The sequence below is a fragment of the Marmota monax genome, unplaced genomic scaffold (genome assembly GCF_021218885.2).
Source record: "Marmota monax isolate L192 unplaced genomic scaffold, Marmota_monax_Labrador192_F-V1.1 WCK01_AAM20220418_F8-fsc00087, whole genome shotgun sequence".
Lineage (NCBI taxonomy): Eukaryota > Metazoa > Chordata > Mammalia > Rodentia > Sciuridae > Marmota > Marmota monax.
The window spans coordinates 2,626,313-2,653,890 of record NW_026693476.1 but is presented as its reverse complement, the minus strand read 5'-3'; the positions used below and the strand labels follow the sequence as shown (position 1 = coordinate 2,653,890).

General features: G+C 43.2%; 1 protein-coding gene and 1 non-coding gene across 3 annotated transcripts in view; one reads left to right on the top strand and one right to left on the bottom strand.

The window, feature by feature from the left end:
- Cd101 (CD101 molecule) overlaps nucleotides 1-25,283 on the top strand; it is a 35,456-nt gene extending 10,173 nt beyond the window's left edge. The window contains exons 3-9 of one of the 2 annotated variants that reach the window (XM_046458323.2): nucleotides 607-1,023; nucleotides 2,591-2,977; nucleotides 6,729-7,106; nucleotides 7,790-8,194; nucleotides 11,431-11,841; nucleotides 14,586-14,981; nucleotides 22,710-25,283. In XM_046458323.2, the coding sequence (XP_046314279.1) occupies nucleotides 607-1,023; nucleotides 2,591-2,977; nucleotides 6,729-7,106; nucleotides 7,790-8,194; nucleotides 11,431-11,841; nucleotides 14,586-14,981; nucleotides 22,710-22,951 (2,636 nt within the window). In that variant the 3' untranslated portion in view covers nucleotides 22,952-25,283. The remainder of the gene's footprint in view (nucleotides 1-606; nucleotides 1,024-2,590; nucleotides 2,978-6,728; nucleotides 7,107-7,789; nucleotides 8,195-11,430; nucleotides 11,842-14,585; nucleotides 14,982-22,709) is intronic. The other variant, XM_046458324.2, reaches the window with a different exon arrangement.
- On the bottom strand, nucleotides 20,100-20,172 carry Trnaa-ggc (transfer RNA alanine (anticodon GGC)). Its single transcript has one exon. It is a non-coding gene; the product is annotated as a tRNA-Ala (tRNA).
- Nucleotides 25,284-27,578: the final 2,295 nt, after the last annotated feature.

Genomic DNA, 27,578 nt, shown 5'->3' with positions numbered 1-27,578 from the left:
ATTCTGAGCTTCTCAAAAAGAGAATGCTCATCTCAGCTCCTACCACAATGGTTGCATCGAGTAAGATGCTCAACCATATTAAATGACTGGTCTAAGAGTTGCCTTCACACGAGTTTCTGCTGTTCAATTTCATTTGAGGAAGAAGAAAATGGTAAGGTAGTAGGAGAGTTACAGAAACTTAGATAAGGATTGCCTGTTAGCTGTGAATGATAACTCATAGCAGAGATTTCAGAATTTTTATTTCACAAGAAGCAGGTTAAGGCCCAGAGAACCATTGTGTTGTGCCCAAGTTCATGGAGTTGGATGGACAATCAGGGTCAAAATCTAGGTCTGGTAGCTATCGGTTGGTTTTCCCCTATAAGCTTTCTATGTGGAGTAGCTAAATTGGTTACAGCTTATGCTAATGACACAAAGCCAGGGTCCATACGGCACTGAGATATTTGCTTTGTTAAGTTCCATAGAAACACAAATGCCAATGTTCCCATTGGCAAGAGGGAAAGCCTAGGGCTAGTAAGAAACCAACCCAGAAGATGCACCCTCTCCACCTCCAGAGGCTAATTGGACAAGCATGGGTCTGTCAGGTTATCATCATTCCTTTGTTTCTAGTCATTCCAGATACCCTCTCTGCCACCATGAGTTCCCAGACTCTCAGTAAGGAGGAAGGTGAGCCTCTAGAACTTACCTGTGAGGCATCCAAAGCCACAGCTCAACATACTCATCTCTCCATCACCTGGTACCTGATGCAGGAAGGAGGAAGGAGCCAAGCCACCAGCATTATTTCTCTCTCCAGAGATTTTGTATTGACCCCTGGGCCCTCATATGCAAAGAGGTTTGCAGCTGGTGATGTGCAGCTCCACAAGCTTGGGACTGCCACCTTCAGACTGTCCATAGGCCATCTCCAGCCCTCAGATCAAGGCAAACTGTTCTGTGAAGCAGCCGAGTGGATCCAGGATCCAGATGAAACCTGGACATTCATCACGAAAAAGAAGACAGATCAAACAACTCTGAGGGTCCAGCCAGCAGGTAATTATCATCTCAGGAAATACGTGAATTCACTAGGACTGAGTATTTATCGAACATCTTTCTATTTTTTTTTTTTTAATCTTAGGTAGACTGTAAATTGCTTAGCTAGAAAATTTGAACCAGTTTTGGTTTTGTCATCTAGGCAGCATAACTAAAAAGAAGGATGCTCATTTTGGCTTTGTTCATAGGAGATTCTATATGGGACAAGGCATCTTACATGGTTAGATTGAGCCAGGCATAGTGCCACATGCCTGTAATCCCAGCAACTTGGGAGGCTAAGGCAGGAGGATCAAAAGTTGAGGCCAGCTTGAGCAACTTAGTGAGGCCCTGTCTCAAACTGAAAAATAAAAAAGGCCCAATGCTAGAGTGCTCCTGAGTTCCAAATCTAGTACCCACTCCTCCAAAAAATATCCCACAAAAGTTAGATTGATTCCACAAGATAGCCAGGGTTTTGGTACCATTTTTGCCAGGCACTTTGTAAGCACATTATCTACATTATTTAACTGAGTCCTACAATTCACCCTATGAGGTAAGAAGTCAACTCCCATTTTAAAAAATGAGGAACCTGAAGCCAATGCTAATGCTTCTCTGAGGTCACCCAGCTGGTTAGCACAGGGGCTGGCATTCAAAGGCAAACCAGTCTCTCTCCAAAGCCCACCAACCACCACAGCTGGGCCTTAATGGTGTTCCAGTTTCCAACAGGACGCCTTGTCTCTGTCGGTGCTAAAATTTCCTTCCACTTGAACCCCTGTCCATGTTGGAATGGCATCACACCTCGTGATCCATTGACATTTTTTGTCAAACTAGGCAGAAGAACCTTGTCTGTTTTCTGGTCTTTCTATGGAGGCTTTGATCCAATAGAAGGGAGTTGCTAAAACCGTATATATCCATTGCTAAAAGTATTGCTCCAATGGTGGGTCGTTGAAGTGCTCTTTCTTTTTTAAGAAGCATATTATTCCCTTCCATTATAAAATGGTCCTGTTGGCCTCAGGTATCTCAGTGAGTCCTGTGGAACCACATCATTTACACTTTCAACTTAGGAAAATTCCACTGGATATTCCAGACCAAAAAAAAAAAAAAAAAAAGAGAGAGAAAGAAATAAGAGCTGGGGTGTAGCTCAGTGGTACTGTGCCTACTCAGCATGCATGAGGCCCTGGGTTCAATCCCCAGTGCCCAAATGAAAAGAGAGAGTGAGAGAGAAAGACATCATCATTTACAATAATCCCACATATCAAAACGATTTTATTTTTAATTTAAAATGCATACTTAACTATATACTTTATATATCTGTGCATACTTCTTGCTTCCTAGGGTTGCATTCAGAAAATCATGTGTGCTGTTTTTTTGTTTGTTTGTTTTGTTTTGTTTTGTTCCTGACTTAAGGAATAGTCATGGGCATGTTTTACTCTAGAAACTTTGGGAGGCCTTGAGGAGCTTACCTGAACTGTAGAGCTGAACCACCACATAAAATGCAGTCTCCGTGGTATCTGTACTGGGGTCTCACCTCTGGTTCAGACAGGACAGATGCAGTGGGCCTTCTAAATACCTGCCTTGCTTTTGTTGGCAGGGAGAGATTTTAAAGTCAGCATTACAACTGAGAGCACGTCTGTCGAAGGGAAGCCCTTGGAGCTGGCCTGCCTGGTGGTGGGCAGTGTGCGGGACCCACAGCTTCAGGGCTTTTGGTTCCTCAATGGGACAGAAATTGCCAGCATTGATGCCAGTGGAGTCCTGGACCTGAGGATGGGCTACAAAGACAGAGCGAGTCAAGGACGGCTCCAGGTTTCCAAGATGAACCCTAAGGCTTTCTCTCTCAAGATCTTCTCTGTGGGCCCAGAGGATGAAGGCGACTACAGCTGTGCAGTGGCAGAGGTGGTGAGGGCTTGGACGGGCTCCTGGCAGGTGCTGCAGAGGGAGCAGTCACCAGTCAGCCACGTGCGCCTGAGGGAGCCAGCAGGTATGTGAAGTCAGGACTGGGCAGGCCCCCCCTTCATGGGCATAGTGGAGGTCTTCCCTTAGAGTTGGATGCCAATAAGACCATGCTGGAGGTGAAGTGGAGCAAAAAAAAGGAAACAGGAAATCTTTGGATCCCATTTCTGAGCCATTAAGTGGGCCCTGACTATGGACACACTTCTTTATTTCTCGAAATCTCAGCTTCTTCCTCTGTAAAATGATGGCACACAATTACATGGTCAAGTCCCTTCTGGCTGCTTTAGATTATTTGATTCTATTTATTTTCCATCTGTTCTTTTTTCTTTGATAGTACTGGAGATTCAGCCCAGGGTCTCGTGCATGCTAGCTAGGCAAGTGTTCTACCACTGAGCTACATCTCCAGGTCTTTTGAAAGTTTATGTTTTAGACAGGGTCTAACTAAGTTGCTCAAGTTGGTCTTGATGCTTGTGATCCTCCTGCCTCCTGCCTCAGGTGCCCAAATAGCTAGGAGTGTAGGCATGCACCAGTATGCCTGACTTGTTAGTGCTCATTTTTATAATTGAGTTTCTCTTGAAAAGCTGTATTAATGAAGCCCTCTGTCTTTGTGTGTACTTGTGTGTGCGTGGGAGGGGGAAGGCAGAGATGAGTGGGTTAAGAGTAAAGGGCAGGCTGGGCTGTGGCTCAGTGGTGGAGCGCTTGCCTAGCATGTGTGAGGCACTGGGTTTGATCCTCAGCACCACATATAAATAAATAAATTAAAGAAAGTTTCATCCAAAACTAAATAATAATAATAATAATAATAATAAAGAGTAAAGGGCTAGCTACTGGCTGCTGTATCCGTCTTTCTTGGGAATAAACAACCACATTAAATGACCTTGAGTCTGGGCTGATATCTTTCAGGGGCCTTCTATTAGTCCCCTGTTACAGGAACCTGCTGTGGGGAATCATACTTACTCATAATTCTGACTCACTCGAGAAATGAAGAGGAAAATGAGGGTGACAGTCTCAGTTCCCTGCCCTTTGGTGTTATGTGGTGAGATGTCTGTCTGAGTGTCCGGATGTGTGAAACAGGGAAAGCCACTGCCATTGATGTGATATGGTTTGTCCTATAAACCAATGGTTCATGTGCTGAAAGTTTGGCCCCCAGTGTGGCAGTGTTGAAGTAATGAAATCACAGGGGCCACCCTTGTGAGCACATTGATGTTATTTTGGGAGAGTGGATTGTTATAAAGTGAGACCTCCCCATCCACTCCCCCTCTACTTCCCTTTCTGCTTCTCTGCTGTGTTCCAATGCAGCCAGAGGGCCCTTGCCAGGAAGCCAGCACCATGCTGATTGGACCCTCCAATTACCAGCTGACCTTGAGCACAATAAACCTATTTACTTTTTAAGTTACCCAGCCTCAGGTATTTTGTTAAAGCAACACAAAACAGACTAAGATAGCCACTCAGTTTGCTTTTGCTTTGTGAAGTTTGGCTGACCTTAAACATGTTTGAATAATCAGTGCTCTTTGTGTGGAGTGAAAACAGACAAATTCACAACTGATTTTAGGATTCTCTGGGCTGAGTGTTAAGTTCAAAGTCTAGAAAGAATAATTGCCAAAAAGCAAAACAAATTTTTTTTAAAAAATTTAAAGAATGAAACTAAGGATAAAGCTATTCTTGTTGCACTTGCTCATTAGAGGCATTTCCAAGGATAGATAAATTTCCCTTTTGTGTTCTTCTCCATCTCCCCACTGGCTAGGAATGAAGATGCACAAACTCCAGTCTGGAGTGATAGGCCAGGAAGGGTGTTGGTGTCGTTTTCACTCTAAACATTTGGTCTAACTTTCTAGGATTCAGAAAAACAATGTAGGCAAGTTTATATATTCACACAGAGCTAAATCTCTCCTTTGTGTTTCTCAACCTCCCTGGAACATGTCAGCAACCATTTTTAAGCCCAGTATGTGGAAATTTGTGCCAAAAAGATCCAATGGTGTGCTTCGTGGTCTGCAGCTCATAATCCTATCAGTGGGGTTATCTTCCAAAGCTAAAAATAATTCTTTGCATAGACTGGAGTCCAAGCTGGGCCTAATGTGTAGCGATAGGAAAACTTATTAGCATATTTATTAAGGATCTTATTTAACATTCTGTTTTGAAACTCAAACCATTGTTTGAAGTATGAGCAGAGTTTTATCATTCTATGAATATTTTAAACAGAAGTGGGCATCCACTATCACTGTGAATGTGTAACTTACACACACTTAGTAAATTTATTGTTTCTTCCTATAAGGCACTAATGACCACAATGAATTAAAAAAAAAAACTTAATTAAAAAAAATGATTTTAGTTTAATCTAGTCATATTGGTTATGTTAAAGTGATGAGAGTATGAGTAATAATTTCCCCTCTAATTTCTAAATTTCTATTGTGAGTCATTGAATCATTTTTATATTGAAAAAAAATTTAAAGCATAATCATACCTCCAATATCCAAAATTTAGAAGCAGGTTTGTCATTATTTTTTTAACCTATTTATGGACACTAACCTTTTTTTTGCCTTTATAACTTATTCATATGTGTTCATAAAGCAGCTAAAGACTGAAGTCCTTCCTCCTTAGGGAAAAGCAATTTGCAGATTCATTTAGTTCCTCCTTAGATGTCTAATGCTAATTCTATTTTGTTTTTCTTTTTTGCTTTGAACTACCTCTGCTTTTCCCAGTGCCTCTTATTAAACACTAAAGCAAATAGCTAAACTTTACCAAGTACTTTCCCTAGCCAGCTGGCCTCAGCCCTCTATGTGTGCCCTTTGCTCAATCTTCTCAAGATGCAATGAGGTGGGTGCTATTACTACCCTCATTTCTATGGGAAAGAAAACTAAGGCTCAGAGAGGTCAAATATGTTGCCCAGGGTAATTCTGACTCCAGGGGTCTTGGTCTTAAACTTGGTGCCAGCTGCCTAGGACGCAGGAGCTCCTGATGTATCTCTGTATGTATCTCTGATGTATCTCATGTATCTCTGCATTGCCCACAAAGCAACCAGGATGAGACCTTGCACAATAAACAGTTGTCGAATCCAAGTCTGCATTTCTGCATATCTTGAATTTCCCATTGGGGCGCTGGCCTTACATTTGTAATCTTACACCATAATTTGGACATAAGCAGGTTCCCCATTTACAACAGATGATAGATAGATAGATTTATATATATATATATATATATATATATATATACACACACACACACACACACATACATATGTATGCATATAATTTTCCCCCAAGTAATTATTTTTATGACAGTATTATGAGCAGGATCTAATTAACAATGTTTTGTTCTGTATAAGACACATCCTAAACTAATTAGGGCTGATTAGGGAAGCATACATAGCAAGAAAAAGATCATTTTGAATTCTGAAGGCTAAATTCTGAAAAACTAAAAATTTAAATGAGCACAGCTTCATTATTTTCAGGCTCATACACCCACCCTAATTAATCTAACAAAATATTATTGGATGTTTGCCCAACTACCTATTCTTTAGGAAAGGCTGATTTAACAAAATGATTTTTAAAATATGTGCAAACTAGAAATTGTTTGAGTGTAAGTAGGTTCTCCTGATAGTCTTTCTGCTGATTTGTTTGCCTTTTTAAGGTTTAGCAGACATTTTTCCTGAAAGTGAAGAAACAGCCCAATCTGATTTGTCTCAAGCTAGTCAAGTCCTCAGTCATGAGATTTCTCTGCATCTTAGAAAATATTTTTGTTTACTTGAAACACTTTTTTCTTCTTAAATCTGTAATCCACAGCAAGAAGCGTGGTCATATCTACCAGACAGCAAGCTGTGTGGGAAGGAGAGGCGCTTGCCCTTCTCTGCAAGACCGATGGGGTTGAGAGTCCTCTATCCGTGACCTGGTGGCACATCCCACAGGACCAGACCCAGCCCAAGCTTGTGGCTGGCATGGCGCAGGATGGCACTGTGAAGTTGGGTGTCTCCTCTGGGGACCCCGGTTACCATGGCAACATGAGGCTGGCGAAGTTGGACTGGGCCACCTTCCAGCTGGAGATCGCCTCCAGCACTGTCTCGGACAGCGGTGTGTATGAGTGCAGAGTGTCCGAAGGGGCCCAGAACCCAGCCAGAGGTCGGCACTGGACTCACAAGATTTCAGTCACCGTCAGATCTCTGAGTAAGTGCCCAAGAAACCCTTTTCTGAACTTGCACATCAGTCCCTTATTCTGAGGTGCAATCTGGTTGGGTATCATTCTGAGTCCCCCAGGAAGCAAATGTGTACCTCAGGAACACAGAGCACAGTCTCGGGCTACCAGGTCTGTCAGTTAACCTCTAAAATTTATTTATCTTTACAAGGATTATCTTTAGAGTGCAACTCATAAGTTGTTGTTCATGGTTAAAAAGAAAGTCCTATGATTTGGAGTCGACCTGAGAGTGCCCCGAACCTTACACCTTCTGGTTTATGATAGCTGCAGGCCTGGCCTACTGGAGTCTCTTCTGGCATGGGCAAGAGAGACTGACCCTTCCCCCAGGAGCAGGGTGAGGGGGTGGGAGGAAGAAGGCCAGACCACAGGGGCCCTAGTGCTACACCCACCCGGCAGCAGCTGTCCAAGCTGCAGACTGGAGAAACCCTGCCTGTTTGTTGTCAGGGCTGAGAACAGTGGTAGGTCAGCTTGGGAAAATAGATCAGCCTTCAGGACAGACTGAACTGTGAATCAGCTTCTACCCCCAAATGCACAGCCCTCGGAATGAATGGATGGGTGCACAGTCCCGTGTGAAGATGGCACTAAAAAGCTTGAAAGATCTGCTCTTTGACTTGGTAAACATATTAGAAATTGTGTTTCACTTTTCTGTCTGCAGACTCAAGTTTACAAGTTAATCTGCTGAGCCGTCAGCCACAAGTGAAGTTAGGGGACACCTTTGACCTGTCCTGCATAGCGGGGGCTGACTACTCTGACCTCAGACTGCCTCTCACTGTGAGGTGGCGGTTCCAGCCAGATGGGTCTCAAGCCTTTCGTCAGCTAATTCGAGTCACTCACAATGGCATTATCGAATGGGGGGATTCCCTGTCCCAGTTCCAAAAGAAGACGAAGGTTTCACAGTCTTCATTTCGTTCTCAACTCCTAATCCACGATGCCTCTGAGGAAGAGACAGGAAAGTATGAGTGTGAAGTGGAAGTTTATGACAGAAATTCCCTATCCACAAATAGCCCAGCCAGGGCTTCTGCCGTCTCTCACCCATTGAGGATAGTGGTCACTTTACCAGGTAAGTGACACTTGAAATTAATCTCTGCTTTTAAAAAATTCCTCTCATTTTAGGTAAGTTGGAGAAATACACATAAAAAACCCTGTCCCCATATTTGCACTGTATAAGTGAGAACCATATGTTGAGCGCTACCCCAACATAGGGTTCTTACTTATACAGTACAGATATGGGGACAGGGTTCTTTATGTGTATTTATCCAACTTACCTAAAATAAGAGGACATTAAGTTAATATGCACAGGGTGGCCATTTTGGCTGTCAAATCACTGAACTACTCCACACCAGTTGATAACCACTGCTCTGGGCTCTTTCCCCAACTGCCCCAAAGTTTCTCCCACCCAGAAACTAAAGGGTACTGCCTACCATAGCAGGGACCTGGAGGGCTAAGCTCCAGAAGAGAGGCAATCTTTTTGGTAGGTCTCTTCCCATGTCCTAGCAGTTATTAAATGTTTGGAATGTCTTTCCTAGTGGTAGGGACCATGTAAATTCCATTATAATACCCTGATCTGGGCTGGGGATGTAGCTCAGTGGTAGAGCATTAGTCCGGCATGTGTGAGGCTCTGGGTTCAACCTCCAGCACTGGGGAAAAAACAACAACAACAACACTGATCTACTTCTTTTTAATGTATTCATGTATGAGTCAAGGGGCTGGGGTTGTATCTCAAAGGCAGAGCACTCGCCTAGCATGTGTGGATCTTCGATCCTCAGCACATAAAAATAAAAATGAAATAAAAGTATGTGTCCAACTACAACTAAAACAAAATATTTTAAAAACATATATGAGTCAAAGAATTTATGATTACAGTGAAATATAATCCACCTCATCAATTGCTGATAAAACAGAGGTTAAAGGTAAGACACAACCTGGAAAAAATTCTGTTATGTTGTGTATCTTCTCCTTATTATTCGCATTGTCTTAGGACAAGGAATTTAGATCTGACAAGCACTAGATAAAAGCTTGGCTTCAGACAAGTCACTTAATCAGTCCAAGTTTTAGTTTCCTCTTCTCTAATTTGCTCATGTGCAACTTAAATGTGGTGACATATATAATGTGCCTAGCACAGTGCCTGATATACCAAGCAGATGCTCAAACACAGTAGCTGTCATGTTCTTTCTGCTGTTGAGCAATACTCTCCATAAAAGTAATGATCTTCTTGTTTATTAAATAATGCCTTCCTTTACTGTTGCCCAAAACCTTTTTTCTTGAAACTTCTTTTTTTCTTGTTCCTATGACAGAAGATTTTCTTCCTTTCTTTCCTAACACTGACTGTTCCTTACCAATTTCTTTTACACGGTTTTCCTCCTCCACCGATTTATTCTTTAAAGACAATTCTTCCTTTGGATTACTCTCTTCCCATGATGCTACACTTTCTCTGGAGTTAGATTCAACCCTACCTATAATTATACCTATATGTTGACAACTCCCAAGTCCGCTATCCTGAAAGAGTTCTCTTCTGATCTCCAGACTCACACCTAATTGCCTCCAAGCCATGTCTACACTCACTGTGTCAAAACATAAACTCACCACTATCATCTGAAGCTACTCCTTCCACATTGTGCCCTGTGTCCCCACCACCTACCAGTGGCCCAATTTGGAAACCTGAGTCATTCACAATCCTCTATGCCCTCCACATGTTCAAATTCTCATGGCGTGACATGCAAGGTCCTTTATAATAAAAGACATTTATGTGTTCTCAGCATCATCTCCTTTTACTTTCCATCTTGGATTTGAGCTCAAGTCATACCAAATTACTTGCAGTTCCTCAATAATCCATGTTCTCTGTCATTTTAAATTTTCTTCATTCAAGTTGCTTTTTTATGTGGAATTCCTTTGCCTTTTCATCATCAGGATCATTCCTGTAAACCCTTAAGACTTAGCTCACAGTGGTCTCCTCCAAAAAGTCTCCCCTCACTCCTACATGTGGGTTAGGTGGGCTCCTGGATGCTCTGATACTTTGAGTACTTCCCACATAGGTAACACCTGCTATGATCTATAACCCTCTGTCCCTGTATTTGTCCCTTTCTCTCTAAAAGTGAGCCACCAAGGAGCATTACCCATAGAACCTGGAATAGTTTTGCACGCCATACAGTATGTGATAAATAAATGTTTGGTGAAACAGAGTAAAGGGGTCGTTTTAATCATCTTTTTCATTGCTTTGACCAAAAGACCTAACAAGAACAATTTTAGAGGAGAAGTTTATTTGGTTTCAGTTTCATAGGTCTTAGTCTATAGACAGTCTATAGACAGCTGGCTCCATTCCTTAGGGCTTGAGGTGAGGCAGAATATTGTGGTGGAAGAGTGTGGTGGAGGGAAGCAGCTCACATGATGATCAGAAAGCAGAGAGGGAGAGACTCCACTCACCAAATACAAAATATATACTCCAAAATATATACACCCCCCAATGCCCACACCCTATCTGCCTTCAGTTACCACTCAATTAATCCCATCAGGTGATTGATTCACTTGATTGGGTTAAGGCTGTCATATCCCAGTCATTTCTCCTCTGAACCATCTTGCATTGTCTCACACATGAGCTTTTGGGAGACACCTAACATCCAAACCATAACAGGGACTGGCAACATCAACAAGCAGTTATAAAAGTAGGCTCAGTGACATCAGTTAAAATAAGATTTGAAAAGAAGTTTATCATGCATCTTTCTGACAAAGCAGAAAGGAGAGGTTAAAGGAGATGGACTCCATATTATTGGATGCTTCGCAGTGGAGTGGCTGCACAATTTCCTTTTGTTTACCCATGTTTGAAGGCAGCAATAACTAGACTTTGACAAATTGTGAAACCAGAAATACTCTGGATAGCAAGCACACAGAGCATTAGGAATGCCGCTTTCTTTAATTTGAAACACAAAATGCTGTAGAAGGGGTGTCTGTGCTGAAACACTAAAGCATCATCATGTTGGAAAGAGAATGAGCTTTTCTATATGATACTTCCCTTCCCCACCCAGTAAGGGAAGAATTAGGACCAGTGGGTGCAAGTTACAAAGAGAGAAAACTCAAGTTGATATCAGACAGAATTCTCCAGTGGCATAGTTGTTCCCAGATGGAATGATCTGCATCATTGGAGAATTGTTCAAAGGCTGAATGAGCAGGTCATGTGGCCGCTGAGAGGGAATTCTCACATATGACGGTCACAGGAGGGTTGGCCTCATTGACTTCTAATATCCCTTCTACCTGAAAATTCTGTTTTCTAGCAAAGTAACTGTTTTCATTCTTTTCATTCAGAGAGCAAGCTAAAAGTGAACTCAAGGAATCAATCCCAAGAGATTTCCATCATCTCCAACACCAATATAGAATGTAACATCTTATCTCGGACCACTGGAAACCTTCAGTTAGCAATTATTTGGTATTTTTCTCCCATTTCTTCTAATGCATCCTGGCTCAGGATCCTGGAGATGGACCAAACCAGTGTTGTAAAATATGGGGATGAATTTCATACCCCACAGAAAAAACAAAAATTTCATATGGAGAAAGTTTCCCAAGACTTGTTTCAGCTACATATTCTAAGTGTGGAAGACAGTGATCAGGGCAGATATTACTGTGCCGTGGAGGAATGGCTCTTGTCTACAGATGGTACCTGGAAGAAGCTGGGAGGAAAGAAGTCAGGACTAACAGAACTGAAGCTCAGGCCCACAGGTAATTCTTGTGAATGTGTTGACGCATGTCTTTCTGTAAGATTGCCACCTTCTCTTAGGCAGTTCTTCTATGAAATGATTATGTGGAAGTAGAAATATGACCTAAAGTCATAGGAATAGTGTCTGCCAGGGGAGGTCACTTAAGGCAGTCTGAGGTTTTGAGGAGCTCAGACAGGAACAAGATCCCTGCGATTGGTTTGCTTATCAGCCTGGCAGCCTGGTCTATGCAGCTACCCAGGGCATCGTATCTCCAGATCTCTATAATAACAAGCTGTGTCACTCCAGTGGGGCTCTACTGTAATTTGGCAGAGAAAGAGTAATGCAAAGCATATTTCTCCCACTGTGAACAGAAACTGTACAACTCTATGGGGATGTGTGGAGAAATTGCTTTTCAACATTTGGCTGCCTAAACATAAGGCAAATAAGAGTAGTTAACTGTTGGAATGGCTGACTGAGGGAATCTCCTCTTCCTCAGGAGATCTTTAAAAATGTAATGGAAGTTCCATCCATTTACACTGGTCTAAGAGTGTTGCTGTATAACTGTGGACAGGCTTGATTGGCTCTCTTGGCATTGGTTAGGTCACCTCCACTGTTGATTAAAATGAATGTCACAGCTAAAGTTTGGGAACTTGACCAGATCCATATAGCATAATGCAGATAAGTCAAGCTAACTGGGTGCTCAAAAGACTATTCTCGAGGTAACATCAAAAATAAGACTAAAATCGAAGATTACTATAGATTAAGCAATGGGAAAGAAAAGATAAGTAAAGCACAGCTCTTAAGGAGCTCACAGTCTGTGGGAGCAGCAGGGGATAGCTTGGTAGCAGGATTTCTTCCTGCTGCTCTGGCTCCCTGTCTCCTTCTTTGGGCCCCTCTTCCTCTCCCTGCTAAGCATGAGAGTTCCTCAGGGATACACTCTGGGCCCTTTTGCTTCTTATTCTCTGCTTTCCTCAGAACTTTCTAAACTTCCCTGGTTCTAATTGCCACCTCAGGGTGATAACTCTAAGCCTTTATGCTTAGCCCTGATCTCCCGAGCTCTGGGCCTTTAGACCCAGCTGCCAGCTGTACGTTTCTACTTGGTTACCCCAGAAACCTTCAACCTCAGCCTGCCCCAGTTGCACTTCTCCTCTCTGCCAACCCACAAGACTCAGACATTTTTCTGCATTTGGAATCTGTGTGACTGACATCACTGCCTCCCAGATGTCCTGGTCCAAATCTGAACAGTGTGTGTATGCTCCTTTCAAGGAGGCAGACACCTCTTGTCTTGAGCCAGTACTTTCTGTGTGGAAATGTGGGGTCAGTGTCGTTAGACTTTTTAGTATATAAAAAAATTTCCACAGTCTTTTTTGATATCTCCCAGTTTGAGAACATTTACAACTATTCAAATTCTTTTAAAATACTGAAGGTGTCAAATAAAGCCTGTTTGCGGGTTAGGTGTGATTGTGGGTTGCGATTATGCATCCTGGCTTAGGAAAATAAATTAAAGAAGAACCTCAAGAATAGATATTGAGAAGGCCAGGTGCAGGGGTGCATACCTGTGATCCCAATGATTTGGAGGCTTGAGGCAGGAGGACCGAAACTTCAAGGCCAGCCTCAGCAACTTAGCAAGAACTTGTCTCAAAATAAAAAATAAAAAGAGCTGGAGATGTAACTCAGTGGTAGAGCACCCCTGGGTTCAATTCACAATATCAAAAAAAGAAAACCAAGACAAAGCTAAAAACAAAAAACAAAACAAAACAAAAAAGATATTCAGAAGGACAGTCAGCCTTGTTGGAAGAAAATTTTCTCTGAGGCCAAGGAAGAAAAATATTTTTGAAGAAAATAGATTTTAGTGATAAAACCACAGAGAGAACAGAAAAACACTGGAGGGTCCCTTGAGCTGGGAAACTGGGCCCCACCACAAGTGTAGTGATGGAACTGGAAGTCAGATTGTAATCAATTAGGGAGTCAGCGAGGAAACAGTTTCACATAAACTAATATTTTACATACTTTTCCATGTAGGAAAGGGGAGAGCAAAGACAGTTACAAGTGTCTGATATCAGACAAAGTTGTTCTTTAAATAGCTTAATAAGTGCATTGAGAGGGGAGTTGAAAATGTAACGCACACTATAATTTCTTGATTAATATTAGTTTTTGTAATTATATCATTCCTAATCCTTACCTGCTGGTGAGTGGGAAGGGAGAGAAAAACATCAAAATCTTTTTAAACCATAGTCTAATCAAATAACTTAAATAGCTCCCTTGGGTGATATCCTACCACTTGTATCAAAATATCGGTCTCTCAAATGGCCTCTTCTCTCTGTGTCTATACCTGAGTGATTCCTGGGTGTTTCAGAGGAAGGCAGTTTGCTGAGAATGAGGGCTAATGGTGTGACAGGAAATTTGAAGGGGAGCTGGCAGCTTTGAATAGCCCCTCTGGGAATTTGAGTCAGATGTTGACCAAGGGGAAGTGAAAGCAGCAGCCATAAGGGCCTGGCGGCAGCCCGGTGGCTTTCCGTAGCAGGGTCCACCAGGCTAGCGGCAGGAATAAGAAGGGAAGTGGTTGGCTTGATTCACGCCCAAGAATGTTCCCGCAATTGTGAAGGAAAGGGCAGAGATCAAGGAAAAATATTAAAGGTGAAGAATGAGTCTGGTGTCTAAAGAATACCAGATAGGATCCTTCCAGCAAAAAATGGATTTTCCAGAGGAGGCATCCAACCTAGAAGTCTGTGTTCTTCTCTAACCTATTGCCCTTTCGTCCTCTAGGAAGTAAGGTTCAAGTCTCCAAAGTTCACCACACGGAAAATGCTACCGAGCACAGGGAGGTGGCCCTCAGCTGCAGCCTGGAGAGCTGGGGCAGCGAGGCCTCCCTGTACTCTGTGACGTGGTTCAGGAGCAGAGGAGACACCGGGAGCCAGATGCTGGTGCACCTGCACCACGATGGCTTGCTGGAGTATGGAGAAGAGGGGCGCAGGGGGCATCTGCACTGTGCCCGTGCTTCCCCTACAGACTTTGTCCTGAAGCTTCATGCAGTGGAGATGGAGGACGCCGGCATGTACTGGTGCAGGGTGGCCGAATGGCAACTTTATGGTCACCCAGGCAAGTGGGTCAGCCAAGCATCGGACGAGTCGCAGCAAATAGTGCTCAGGGTGCTGCCTTCAGGTAACAGGGGTTGATCTTCCGTGGGCTGGTGTCCTGAGAATATTTGGCTCTCCGTTTGTGCTTTCTCTCCCAGCTGTCTTGCTCCTCCTTCAGGCTGAAGGCATTTCTCAGATTTCCTAAAGAAGATGACTTCACTATCTCTCATTAATAACTCTCAGTGGTAACAAACCACTGGGACTTTGATCATGAAGGTCACGTTAACGCTTTTCATTACTGTAACAAAGACCTGAGATAACCAACTTATAAAGAGGAAAGGTATAACTTGGCCTAAAGCTTTAGAGATTTTAGTCAGATGATCAGATGCTTTGGGTCTATAGTGGTACATCATGGCAGGAGCATATGGCAGAGCAAAACTGCTCATCTAGTGACCAGGAAGTGAAAGAGAAAATGATAAAGGGACTATTGTCCCACTCTCCCCTTTGGCACACTGCCAGTAACCTAAAGACCTCCTACTAGGCTCCACCTCCTAAAGGCTCCACCCCCTCCCAAGAGCACCAAGCTGGAGGGGCCTTCACCACACGGACACTTGGGGAACACTTTCAGACTCAAACTGTAGCAATGGTCATTTGGTGTGCTCCTTCTTGTTGTCTCTTGAAAGGCATCAAGGAAGAAAGTGTGCCCTATAGAACTTATTTACAGGTTCCAGAAAGGAGGGCAGCCACTCAAAAACCCTTGGTCAGGGACTGACCATTTTCTATGCACAACCTAGTACAGTTCAGCATATGATAGTCACTTATTAAGCATGTGTTCATAATAAAAACTAGACGCTGGTGTTCGATGGCTGGGTACAACATGTGCAGCTCATTCTCTTAGCCACTTCTTTCCAGTGAGGTTCAAGAAGCAGGTGAGAGGTGAACTGTGAAATAAACTTAGCATGGGAAAGGGCCATTGGAGAAGTATAGATGGGGACCCCACACCAGGGAGGATAAATGGAAATGATCAATAAGGTAAAGCTGCTTTAGTGATGCTCTGTAGGAGAGACAGTTGCTATCGAGAACATAAGGCAACTCTCAGAATTAGGACAGTTGCATCTCAGCCACAGCCCGGCTCTAAAGTGGAAGTCAAAGTGATGTGATTGCTCCCAGGGCTCCATCATCCTCAACCCCTGTCCCTTCTTCAGATTTTTTTTTTCTCTCAAATGTCCAGATAGAACTTTTTTTCTTATTAGCCCTTTGTTCCAACATTTATAGGAGGTCCCACCACCCCTGAGCACATTCCATACATGTTTTCCCACTGGAATTCTAAGGCTTTGTAGAATCAGCAATTTTTTCAGTAGAATAAATAGATAATAACAGTAAAAAGTACATATTCTGTGACTAGAAAGCACAGCTCCTCTGGGGCAGTTGAGATCCTTCATAGCATATATATGTTGTTAATCTCAGTGGAATCCTTGTAAAACAGGTGTAAAGTTTTAAAAAGACAAACTCTGGAAAGGAAACATTAAAAATTGAGTGGTATTTATATTCTTCACAACTGAAAAAGCTCAAAAGCCTGTGCCATGACCAACTGAGGATTTTCAGCGTGACTAATGTCAAGGATTCTCAAGGAAATCCTTATAATATAGCACCTTGAATCCTCCGCCTCACTGTTCCTCTCTGGTGGTTGGGGAGACAGTCTGGGTGATGAAAAGTTCCCAGGGGTTGAAGTCAGATAAGCCTGGGCTCAGATCACAGCTCTGCCACCTATGAGCCATGAAATCATACCATAGGTACGTGACTTCTGTGAGCTTCAGCTTTCTTGTAAAATGAAGATCAAAATGTAAATGTGTTTTAAAGTACCCAGTATAATCCCTGGCACATTACAGGTGCTAAACAAATGCTAACTCCTTTTCCTCTTATGCCTCCAAACATGTTACACACATGTATGTATATAATTCATATATGCACATATATACATAGTTGTATGTACACCTATGTGACAAGTTCTTTTTCTTTTGTGATGCTAGGGATGGAACCCAGGGCCTCACGCATGCTAGGCAAGTGCTCTACCACTGAGCTACATCCCCTGACAAAATAATTTCATTTGTTCAATAATTAAATTTACATGAGGTTCTGAGAATACAAAAAAAAAATGTATATTACGAGGTATATACAGGACTTGGAGTCCAGAGTGGGAAGTCAAGTCCAACATGACAGGTGTTGTTGAAGAAGCATTCTCAGTCGCGTTAAAGGAACAACTGAGCTAGGTGAGGGCAGGGTAGGAAGGAGATCTGGGAGGGTCCCCTAGGTATAAGGACTGTGCTACAATGGTGACAGCTGAGACCAGTGAGATGAGGAAGGCACAGATCTTGGGTACATCTGGTGTCTGAAGCTAAGGAAGGGCACTTTATCGTGCAGTTATGGGGTGTTGCTGAAAAAGTCCAAAGAGGGAAGTGACAGCATCAGATCTGCATTTTATAGAAAGTTCCCACTGGCAGTAGTATTTCTGATCAATTGGAGCAAAGGCAGACAGAGCAGGGAGAATCATCTGAAATTGTAGGAACCCGATGAGACAAGATGAATTAAGGCAGTGCCAGTGAGACTGAGAGAAGGACAGCATGAGGCATTAGGAGGCCTAATCTTCAGGATTTAGATACTGATTAGATATATGTGGGCAATGAGTGGAAGGGGAAAATCGAGGATGACTATTTGGATGCTGGCTTAGGTGAACAGTGATGTCATTGACCAAGCAAGGTAACACAGGAGCAAGGTTTATAGGGGGCGATTAGTTCAATTTTGAGTAAATGGAGCTGGCATTGAGTTTGGATTACGTGTGAATTATCAAAAATAATATGTCTGATAGTCATGGGGGCTTCTAAATGGAATATGCAGCAGAGTTGTACATTAGGGGCTATTAATTTATAACCGATGATGCTCAGAGTTGGGTCCCTGAGACATATCACTATTGATCAGGAGAACAGAGAAGCAGACTGTGAAGGAGGAGATTGACTGTGATGGCTGGGAAGTAGGAGGAAAATTGGAATTCAGTGCTATCACAGAAACCCAGGACAGAGAGGGCATCAAGAGGGAAGGGAGAGACAACGTGCTGGACAGTGCAAAGAAATCTTAGCTAAGAATGGCGTTTCCATGGATTTGACAAGATAGGAGGACAATTGCAGAACAGTAAAGAGAGAAGTCAGATTGCACTGGTCTAGAAATGAGCAAGCAGCCCATCAAGTACAGATGACTCTCTCAAGAGCTATAACGGGAAAGAGAGAAGACCACAAACATAGCAAGAGGTGTCAGGGAGAGCATTTTCGTTCTGCTTTATTTCTGTGTTGCTTCAAAGATGGTAGGAACTTGAGCACATTCACACTGTAGAGAGGAAGAAGGCGAAGTGCAGAAGAGACTAGACACGGCTGACACCCGGCACTGGTAGTGCCTCACGGCCCCCTCCACACCTTCTTCCCTGGTCAACCTCTAATCTTTCACCCACCAACTGAGCTGCTGCTGTCACCGTGAGCCACCTTGCTCTCTTAGTCATCACGACCACATTCACCCACCACCACTGCTAGACTGACCCTCTGAGCAGACAAAGACTATGGGTGTCTTGTCCCCATCGGGCTCCATCTGGCATGCAAGAGATGCTCAGATACTTACTGAGTCACAATCCCATTCCTGGAGAGTACCAGTTCCATGTGTTAAAAAGTACCCGGGTCACATATAATATACTGCTAATTGTCACTTCTCAGTGGCTTTCCACCCCCTCTATGGGCACCCCGGGTTGGGTTAGTTTTACACATTAGAGTCGTGGAGCAGGGAACTCCAGTGAAGGCAGAATAATTAAGAGGCATTCCCTGGGAGAACGGACCTTACCTTTTCTTCTCCATCTTACTTCCTTACCAATGGCCAAGCCAGGACAGGGCTTACAGCTGCCTGAGTCTGTTTGCCTCATCCTCAGGCCCTACATATGAAGTTCTTTATTTTTTGAAGAATGGTCTGGATTAATTGATAGGCCAGGTTGTAAGGCTTTCTGGGGACTGGATTATTTTAGTAGTGTAGTACTTGTAGCCATTTCCCAGCTCTTTTGGGGTGAGGATTTATTGAGAAGGTGGATTCTTAAAGGAGACACACATCCTACCACACTGATGTTCCTGGAGAGGTCATGTCATTTGTTTACCTCTCACCCCTGCCTTCAGTGAGGCCTGGCACATAGCACTCAACACATGCTTGATCAAAGAATGAGCAAGTCTTCCATTAAGTTGAAATGGAATGCTGACAGGGCGTTACTGATTCTGAGATGCACCTGATATCAGAAGGCCTTCCCCCACTTTTATTTCTTGGCAGGAACCACTCTTGCATGTGTGGTATAGCCAATTGCCCAAGTTTTGGATTGAGGGGTGGAGAGGAATTGGGAGCCCCCTTATCATCCTACACTTCTCAGAAGTCAGTGTTTCTGAGATAGTATCCAAAAGGAGGCTCCCTATGGCTGTGGGAGGAGCAAGTTATAAACTAAGCCTCATGATAAAGTGTTCTCATTAAATTTTTTGGCTCTGTTTTGCAGGGCTTGTACTTTGAGCATTGGACACTTTGATTGATTCAAAATGCCAAACCCTGATGGTTTTGAGTGTCACCAATTCTAATCCAAATATGGGTGAGAGGCAGATGGTGGGAAATGGTGATGTGGGATCCAGAGAAAACACTGCCTTCCCAGGAGAGGTAATTTAGAAGCACTGGAGCTGACAGTTGGTAGCTGCTGGCTAATTCAGCGCTGTGAGGAGTGCACTTTGCCGTCCTTTGATAGCAGATTGCTCTAAGCAGAGCATCCTCCTCCCCATTAAGACCATCAAGGCCTCTGGCAGTCCCTTCATGCAGAAGATTACAGTCCCAGGGGCAAAGAAGTTCAGTACCAGATTTCTTTTTCCCACCACCCATGTGCCAGCCCCATCTCACCATCATCACACCACCATCTTAGCAACTGTGAGACTTGGTACAGCCAACTCCCACCTCAAATTCTCGGCCTCCCGTGACTAGAAAGGAAGCCAGAGCCTTTTAGCTGAAGGTTGCCCAGGTTTGGGGCTAAGGATGAGATCGAAGAGAATTTAGCTGGTAGAAGAACTTGGCCAAGACTGTCATGTTAACTGGCTTTCCATCTCTGTGACAAAATACCTCAGATAAACCTTTGTTTATCTTTTTTGTGTGTGTGGTGCTGGGGGTTGAACCCAGGGCCTTGTGCATGCCAGGCAGACACTCTACCACTGAGCCACATTCCCAGCCCCAAGAAAGTTTTCTCTTGATTCATAGTTTTAGAGATTTCAGTTCATAATCAGTTGGTCCATTGTTTTGGACCTGTTGGGAGGCAGTACATTATGGCAGGAGTGTGCAGCAGAGAAAGCTGCTCACCTCATAGCATCCAAGAAGCAAAGAAAAAGGAAGAGACTGGTGTCCCACGATCCTCTTTGAGGGCATACCCACAGTGACCTAAGATCTTCCAATAGATCCCCCTCTTAAAGGTTGTACCAGCTTCTAGTAGTGCCAAGCTAAGGACCAAGCCTTTAACACATTAGCTTTTGGGGGACATTCCAGATCCAAACTATGGCACATGTGATGCCTGAATGAGGAAGCAACAGGAATCCTCTATATAGTCTTTTGAGAGTAAGTTGTCTGCAATTTTTCTCAGCTTTCTCAGTAGCACTCTAACTAATATTGATTGTTTTCTGAGTCAACAAATGCTATTAAGCATTATGTTAAATGTTGTATTGTGCATTATCACATCATAACTCTAGACATTATTATCCCTGTTTGTCTGATGAGGAAACTAATGATTAGAGAGGATAAGTAACTTCCAGTAAGTTGAAGCATAATGATTTGAACCCAGCTCTCTGAAATATAGTAGGTGCTCATTCGTTACTCTGCATGAATGCCCATGGCCAGTGACCTCTGCACCTAGTCCCGGCTCCATTCTCTTTCAGCATTATCTATGCTTCCTTTTAACCATGGCTTCAGTGTGCTCAGATGAGACCTGGGACAATAACTGTAATCAAGCTGGATCATTTGGGAGAGGAGCTGGTAGAATGTGGAGAGGAGATGGTAAAGAATTCAAAATCTGGCACTGCCATTGCTCATACTTCCAAAAAGGAAAAAAAAAAAAAAATAGCATGGAGAATGCAAGTGAGACCAGAAAAAATCCCAGCCACAAACCCCTGTAGCTCTTTGCCAGCCCATTCAGAGCTGCCAGCCTCAAGTTCAGGAGGATCCTTACTTTTCATAATACAATGGCGGCTGTCCCTTGTTCCCTTGTGAAATGCATTTATACAATACTGCATTCATTAGGCTCCATTGAGGTCCTGAGGATAAAGTGCTGCACAAGATAAAAAGACTCATAAGACACAGGCCTTACCTTCAAGGAACACACAATACAGCACTTGAGCAAATGTCCAGATTCTTTCTCATTTTTTTTCAACATGTAAAATGCATTAGCAATGCCCAAAATGGAATTCTTACAGCAGGAGATGGGTCATAATGACCTATAAACCTGTTTTCATCTCGAAGAGTCTATAATTCTATGAATCCTATAGCTTAACCTTTGAAGAAGAGATTGCTTATGTCGTTACAATTTTCCAAGAAAAGCACAGCTATTGATAGCATGCGATTTTTTCTGAATGGCCCTGATTTCAAATATCATGTCATAAATAAATGCAGTTGGTAGGCTATAATTAGTGGTCGGTATGTCTTTAAGCCTATGACTTTCTGCTTCAAGAGTCTGTAAACGTGGTCTTTTGACCGGTTGTAGCTCAGGGCATCATTTGCTGGAACCTGTGGTGTTTGCAATCCTCTCCTCTTTGCTCCCTTGACCGAGCGAGCGGCCAGGAGCCACTCTGAGGCTGCTTGTGCGTGCTCCACGTGTCTGTCTGCTGATGGTGCTTCCCTGTGGACTGCAGCTGCGGGAGGATCACATACTTCAGCACGACTTTATATAGTATCTTTGGCCTGGGTGGTTGCAGTCAACCTGATTTAATTCAGATCAGCAGAAGTTATTGAACATGTGTCCTAGGCACTGTAGGGGGTGTAGAAACACATGACACTATCAGATGTACTCGATAGCTGTAATAAAACAAAGAGATGGGTTAAAGGGGAGGAAAGAGGTCTAAACAAAGGGCTGTGCGAGAGGGGAATAAGCAGAGACCTGTGCCCAAGGCCAGGTAGGAGCACCAGGAAAGGAAGAGTGATCTGGCTAGGCAGGAAGGACCTGGAGAATTAGGTACAGGGAGGGACAATTGAGCAGCCCAGAAAAGGAGCCCAAGAGGGTTCTGCCTGGAGGCCAGGTATGGGTCAGGGAGGGAAGTGCTTCTCTCTGCAGGCTCAGATGTTTACGAGGACAGTGCAGTGTGGTATGTGTTTCAGAAGCAGCAGTGGGAATAGCTCAGTTAAAAATTCAGGGCTGGCAACATAGTTGAGAACGAGGGCTGAATTATAGATATCTTTTCTGAGGAAGGAAGATTAAAGGAGAGATTTTCTTTTTCTTTTTGTTTTGTCTTTGGTTTGTGCTGGTAGTTTTAAGTAGGTCATTGGAAACTCCAGTGGTTGGAAATTGCTGGGCAAGGGGGAGTTGCGAGCATTAGGTGAGCAGAGCTGTGCATTCCAGAGGCCTCTCCCAGCAAGCACCCTGTCCTGGGCTCCCACACGTCGCTTGGCCCCTTTGTGTTTACATATATTTGCCTGTAACATTAAATTGAGAAATGTGCATGACTGGTTAGTCCAGATAGGTGGGAGAATGACGTTCTCTGTATTTTCCTCCCTTTCATTGCAGAGACCACGTTTCCTTCCCGGATCTGCTCCTCGACACCTTTACTCTACTTTCTTGTCATCTGTCCCTTGGTCATGTTTGTTCTTCTGCTCATTTCCCTCCTCTGCTTATCCTGGAAAGCCAAAAAGCTGTCGCAGCTGAGTCTCAGAGCACAGAAAGACAAGTCTCTTTGGGTGGGTCTGAACGGAGCTGAAGGCTGGACCACAGATAGGAGGAAGCACCAAGAGGAAGATGAAGACAACTGACTCCTGAGAGGCACCTGCATCTGGTGGAAGGAGCACATGGGGACTTTTCCTGTCCTTCCCTACAGCTGTGGCCTTGGGCAAGTTGCCTGGGAATCAGAGGGAACATTTAATGAGCACTTTTTTTTTTCTTAAATATACATTTTTTTGTTTTTTTCAAAGAAGAAATAAAAATGGTCAACAAATACATGAAAAAAAATGTTCAACAACCTTAGCAGTAATGGAGAAAGAAATTAAAACTATATGGTGCCAGGTTATTTACCCCTTGCAACTTTCAGACGCAGATAGCATCATCATTACTCAGGCTCTCCCTGACCACGCCCCCTAGAGGTTGTAGGTAGAGAAGTGCCTCCCTCACACAGATTGGAGGGTCAGATGAGCCCTGATGGTGGAGTCCTGGGTGGGTCCAACCCTTCCTTGCCCTTTCCCTTCCCCTCTCCCTCTTCTTGGGTCTTCTCTTCATTACTAATTTCCTGGAAACACTGGTAGCCCAGTTAACATTGGCTTGAGGTAATCTCTTTCTTCCAGGTAAGAGGTACAGGAAAGAGCCCAACGTCAGCAAGGCAGAAAGAATTGGGAACATTCATTCATTTACCTAAAGACTGCCTCCCAACCAGAATGTAACATCTTTCTAGACCAGAAATCCAATTTTTTTCCCCCTATCCCATCTACAAATGCCTACTCAAGAGCTTAAGAGTAGGTGAATCAATACTGGTTCTATAAAACATTTTGTAGCTTGAGGATTTGGGGAGGAAAGGGGGAGGGTGTTTGCTTTTATGCCATAAGATTTACTAAGTCATTGCTGAGAAAAAGCTATTTCTGTTTCATGCAGTAGTGCTACACTTAGGCCCCCAAGGCTGGCTCCCCTTCTTCCCCCACCAAAGGACCCATCCATTGGCTCCAGGGCATCTTTCCCATGACCTGACAATTCTGGGCAGCAGGAAAACATTGTGGTAACGTGTGGAGGAGGGGTCAGCAGTGCCACTAGGTCCTCCTATGTTCTCAAGGCAAGCAGCAGGTCAATTCTGATTCCTGGGGATCCCCTAATCTCTGCCTGGAAAATTCCAAAGGTGGGGGCATTTAAGGCTTGAGGCTTTCAAAGGCTGTCCCCCTCAGGCCTGGGTTCTCCTCACCTTTGTTTCAAAAGCTGCTCAGGCCCTGTTTTATCCAGAATTGGAAATCAATCAATGCCACCTAAAAGACCTGAGAAAATACGTCTATTTATTGTCAATGTGACCAACAGGGTTGCTTTATGGCTTAGCAATTTGCATTTCCAAGGAGAGCAATTTATTTTTAATTATTTTATCAGGCGTGTGATCCTCTCCAAATTTAATTAGTTCCTTTGCTCCTTTGCAAGCAGATTATGGGTGGCTATGAGAACCTTTACTCTAGACCTGCAGGTTTCTTAAATTCATCTCCTTTTTTAGCCTCATTTGAAATACTCCAAATATTTTCTTAAACGTGTCAATACTTTTACTACTTCTCTCCCAGGTGAGGGAGCATATTTTTACTGAAAACAAAACAGAAATAAAGACTTCTTAGAAAGTCTGATGAACCCTTTCCCTGCATTTTTTCCCCCAGAAACTTGTATTTTAATTGGGATTTGGGAAGGAAAGAAAGTACAATTGAGCCCCAGCCAGAGAATCACAGAATAGACAGTGGATCTGCCCGTCTGCCCGGAGCTCCCTTCCTCTGTCCCACCTCTCTTCACCTGGATACAGCTTTCTTGGCCCAAATACCATTCCTTCACATTTGAACCCAGCACAGTGAACTCAGCACAGGGCTTGCACAGAGAGAGACTGCACTATCAAACTGAGCACTAAGCCAGGGAAGGATTCCCAGCAAGCCCTTGCAGCTTGCCAGCCACTGTAACAGGCACACAGGGCCCAAGTGATGATTCAAACATGGCCTTGTGCCCCTGGGAGCGTTGCCTTGTTTCTGCAGATGCTCTCTGTCATAAATGGGACCTAGATTTTCTTAGAAGCTACATCACACTATTGTCCCATAGTGAGTTGTCAGGCAACTAAAACCCCAAAGTTACCTTCTACTTCCTTTTTTTTTTAACTTTTGAAATTCTAGAATAAAATTTGCTTTGATCCAATTCAACAAATATTTTACATGAAACCTCTTTCCAGTTTAATGTTCAAACTTTAATGTTCGAAGTATAATGGAAACCTTCACATTCAACGCATTGATTTCAACTTTTTCATCCTGATAGTTAATATTCTGTCCATTTTACCCATGTATTTTGTTCCTGGGAAGCTTGATTTGACCTGTTATATCTGAATCTGTTTTGAACCTGACTGACTTAATAAATAATCTTAGGTTCTGAGGACCAGTGTCAAGTCTAAGACTTTCTGCCTTTTGAATCTTCCCCACCAGGCTCATCCTAGAGATAGACAGCTCACTACCTCTGCAGTATTCCACACCATCATACTGTGAACATACTCTGTCAAGACCAGAAAGCCATGGTTGACCCTTTCATTATTTTCAGTCTATTGAGGCAAGGCAGAAAATGAATGTAATGCAAGAAAGTCACCTGCCATAATTATTTCTCATACTTGAACAGGATTCCTTCCTCATCTCAGAGTCTTATGGAATCCCCTTCTAGAAGGGATCATTATTCCTGTTCTACAAGTAAGGAATTGAAGCTCAAAGAAGCTGGGATTTATCCAGGGTCCCCCAACCATATGCAAAAAAGAAGAGCCAAAATTTAGGTCTGCTAACAAGTTCTGGACTCTCTCCACAATAAGCACTATGGGGAAAACCTGGTGGTAATAATACCTCCTCACGTGTGTGTTTAAAACTTATCTCCACATAAGATCAGGTTCTTATGTGGAGATAAGTTTTAAACCATGTCAAATTGTAAGTGAATGGGGCTGGGGATGTGACTCAAGCGGTAGCATGCTCGCCTGGCATGCGTGCGGCCCGGGTTCGATCCTCAGCACCACACACAAATAAAGATGTTGTGTCCGCCGAAAATTTTAAAATATTAAAATTTTCTCTCTCTTTCTCTCTCTCTCTCTCTCTCTGTCACTCTCTCTTTAAAAAAAAATTGTAAGTGAATGTCAGTGTAACCCATGTTTTTCCAGGTCTTAACTGCCTGTGCACATAAATGAAATTATATCAATCATAAATGAAATGATATCAATAATAGTAATTCATATTCTATAGGTTTTTGTCACAGGTTGCTTACGCAGGGTCTTGCCCATTGTATTAGTCAGCTTTTCATTGCTGTGACCAAAATACTCAAAAAGAACAACTTAGAGGAAGAAAAGTTTATTTAGGCTCATGGTTTCAGAGGTTCAGTCCATGGTGTGCTAACTCCCTTGCTCTTGGCCAGAGGTAAGGCCCAGAACAGTGGAGTTAGCACATCATGATGGAAGCAGGTGGTGGAGGAGCACTGTTCCATGGTGGCCAGGAAGCAGAGAGATGGAGAGGGGAAGTGGGGAAGACGGACCTTTCCAGAACACGCTCCCAGACACCCACTTCTTCCAGCCATGTTCCACCTGCCTACAGTTACCACCCAATTAGTCGGTTCAAACCAGGATGGACTGAGTAGGTTACAGCTCTCATAATCCAATCAGTTTACCTTTGAATGTTCTTGCATTAAGGCTGGAGCTTTTGAGAGACACATTATATCTAAATCATAACAGCCATGTACAGTGTCCTTCAAATATTTCTGGGGATTCCTGAAGATTCTGAGAATTCATATGAGCTCAAAAACAAGGTCACTCCCACATAATTCTTTGCTGCTCTCTCCAGCTCTGTGGGTTCCAACAGGCTCATTGCAGCTGGAAGGGAGGAGAACTAGATATTAGTCTGCACGTGTTCAGAGGTAACATCTTACTCTCATTCTGCCTTTGCTTTATGCTCTGCTATAGGGGAATGAATCCAAGATTGCTTGTGCTTTATGTCTTTTAAGTATTCTCTTGTTAAAATGACTACTAACTTTTGCCCAACGTCTCCTTCCTTTGTAGAGTCCAGACACCAACTGGGATCAGACTGGGAGACAGACTTCAGGCTAATCTCTCCATTTCTCATTCTCTGATCCCAGGAACATGTGCACTAACTTCTTAGGCATTTAGAAATGAGAGAAAACTTCACAAGGAGATATTTGAATTGGGCTTTAAAAGTAAGGAAATAGAATAATAGGACCAATTAGAGTAAATGGTCTAGGAAAATTTTGCAATGAAAAGTACAATGCAGTGCATACAATAACTTTGGTTTGATTTAAGTGTGTGATCTAGGAGGTAAATCAGGAAAGGGAGTTCGAGCAAAATTTGGGGGTGGAGGAAAGGGCCAGGAGGACAGATCTTGAACATGTAGAAGAACATGGACTTTATGTGGTAGGCAATGGTGAGCCACTGAGTATTATTTAATAGGGAAGGGGCAGCTGTGGCTTAGGAGAATAAAAAATAACAGCACAGATATTGGATGGGGTTAGGCTGAGGAAGGTGGAAATGTCAAAGTGAGATTGGACAGCCAGCTGGAGAACAACTTTTACTTTCCTGCTTTGTATAATGGAAATGACACTAATTTTGCAAGTGTTTGAGTATAGCACAAAATTATAAGACAGTTTTGAGCATGATATCAGGTTTATAGAAGTAGATTTATATGTACAATTATA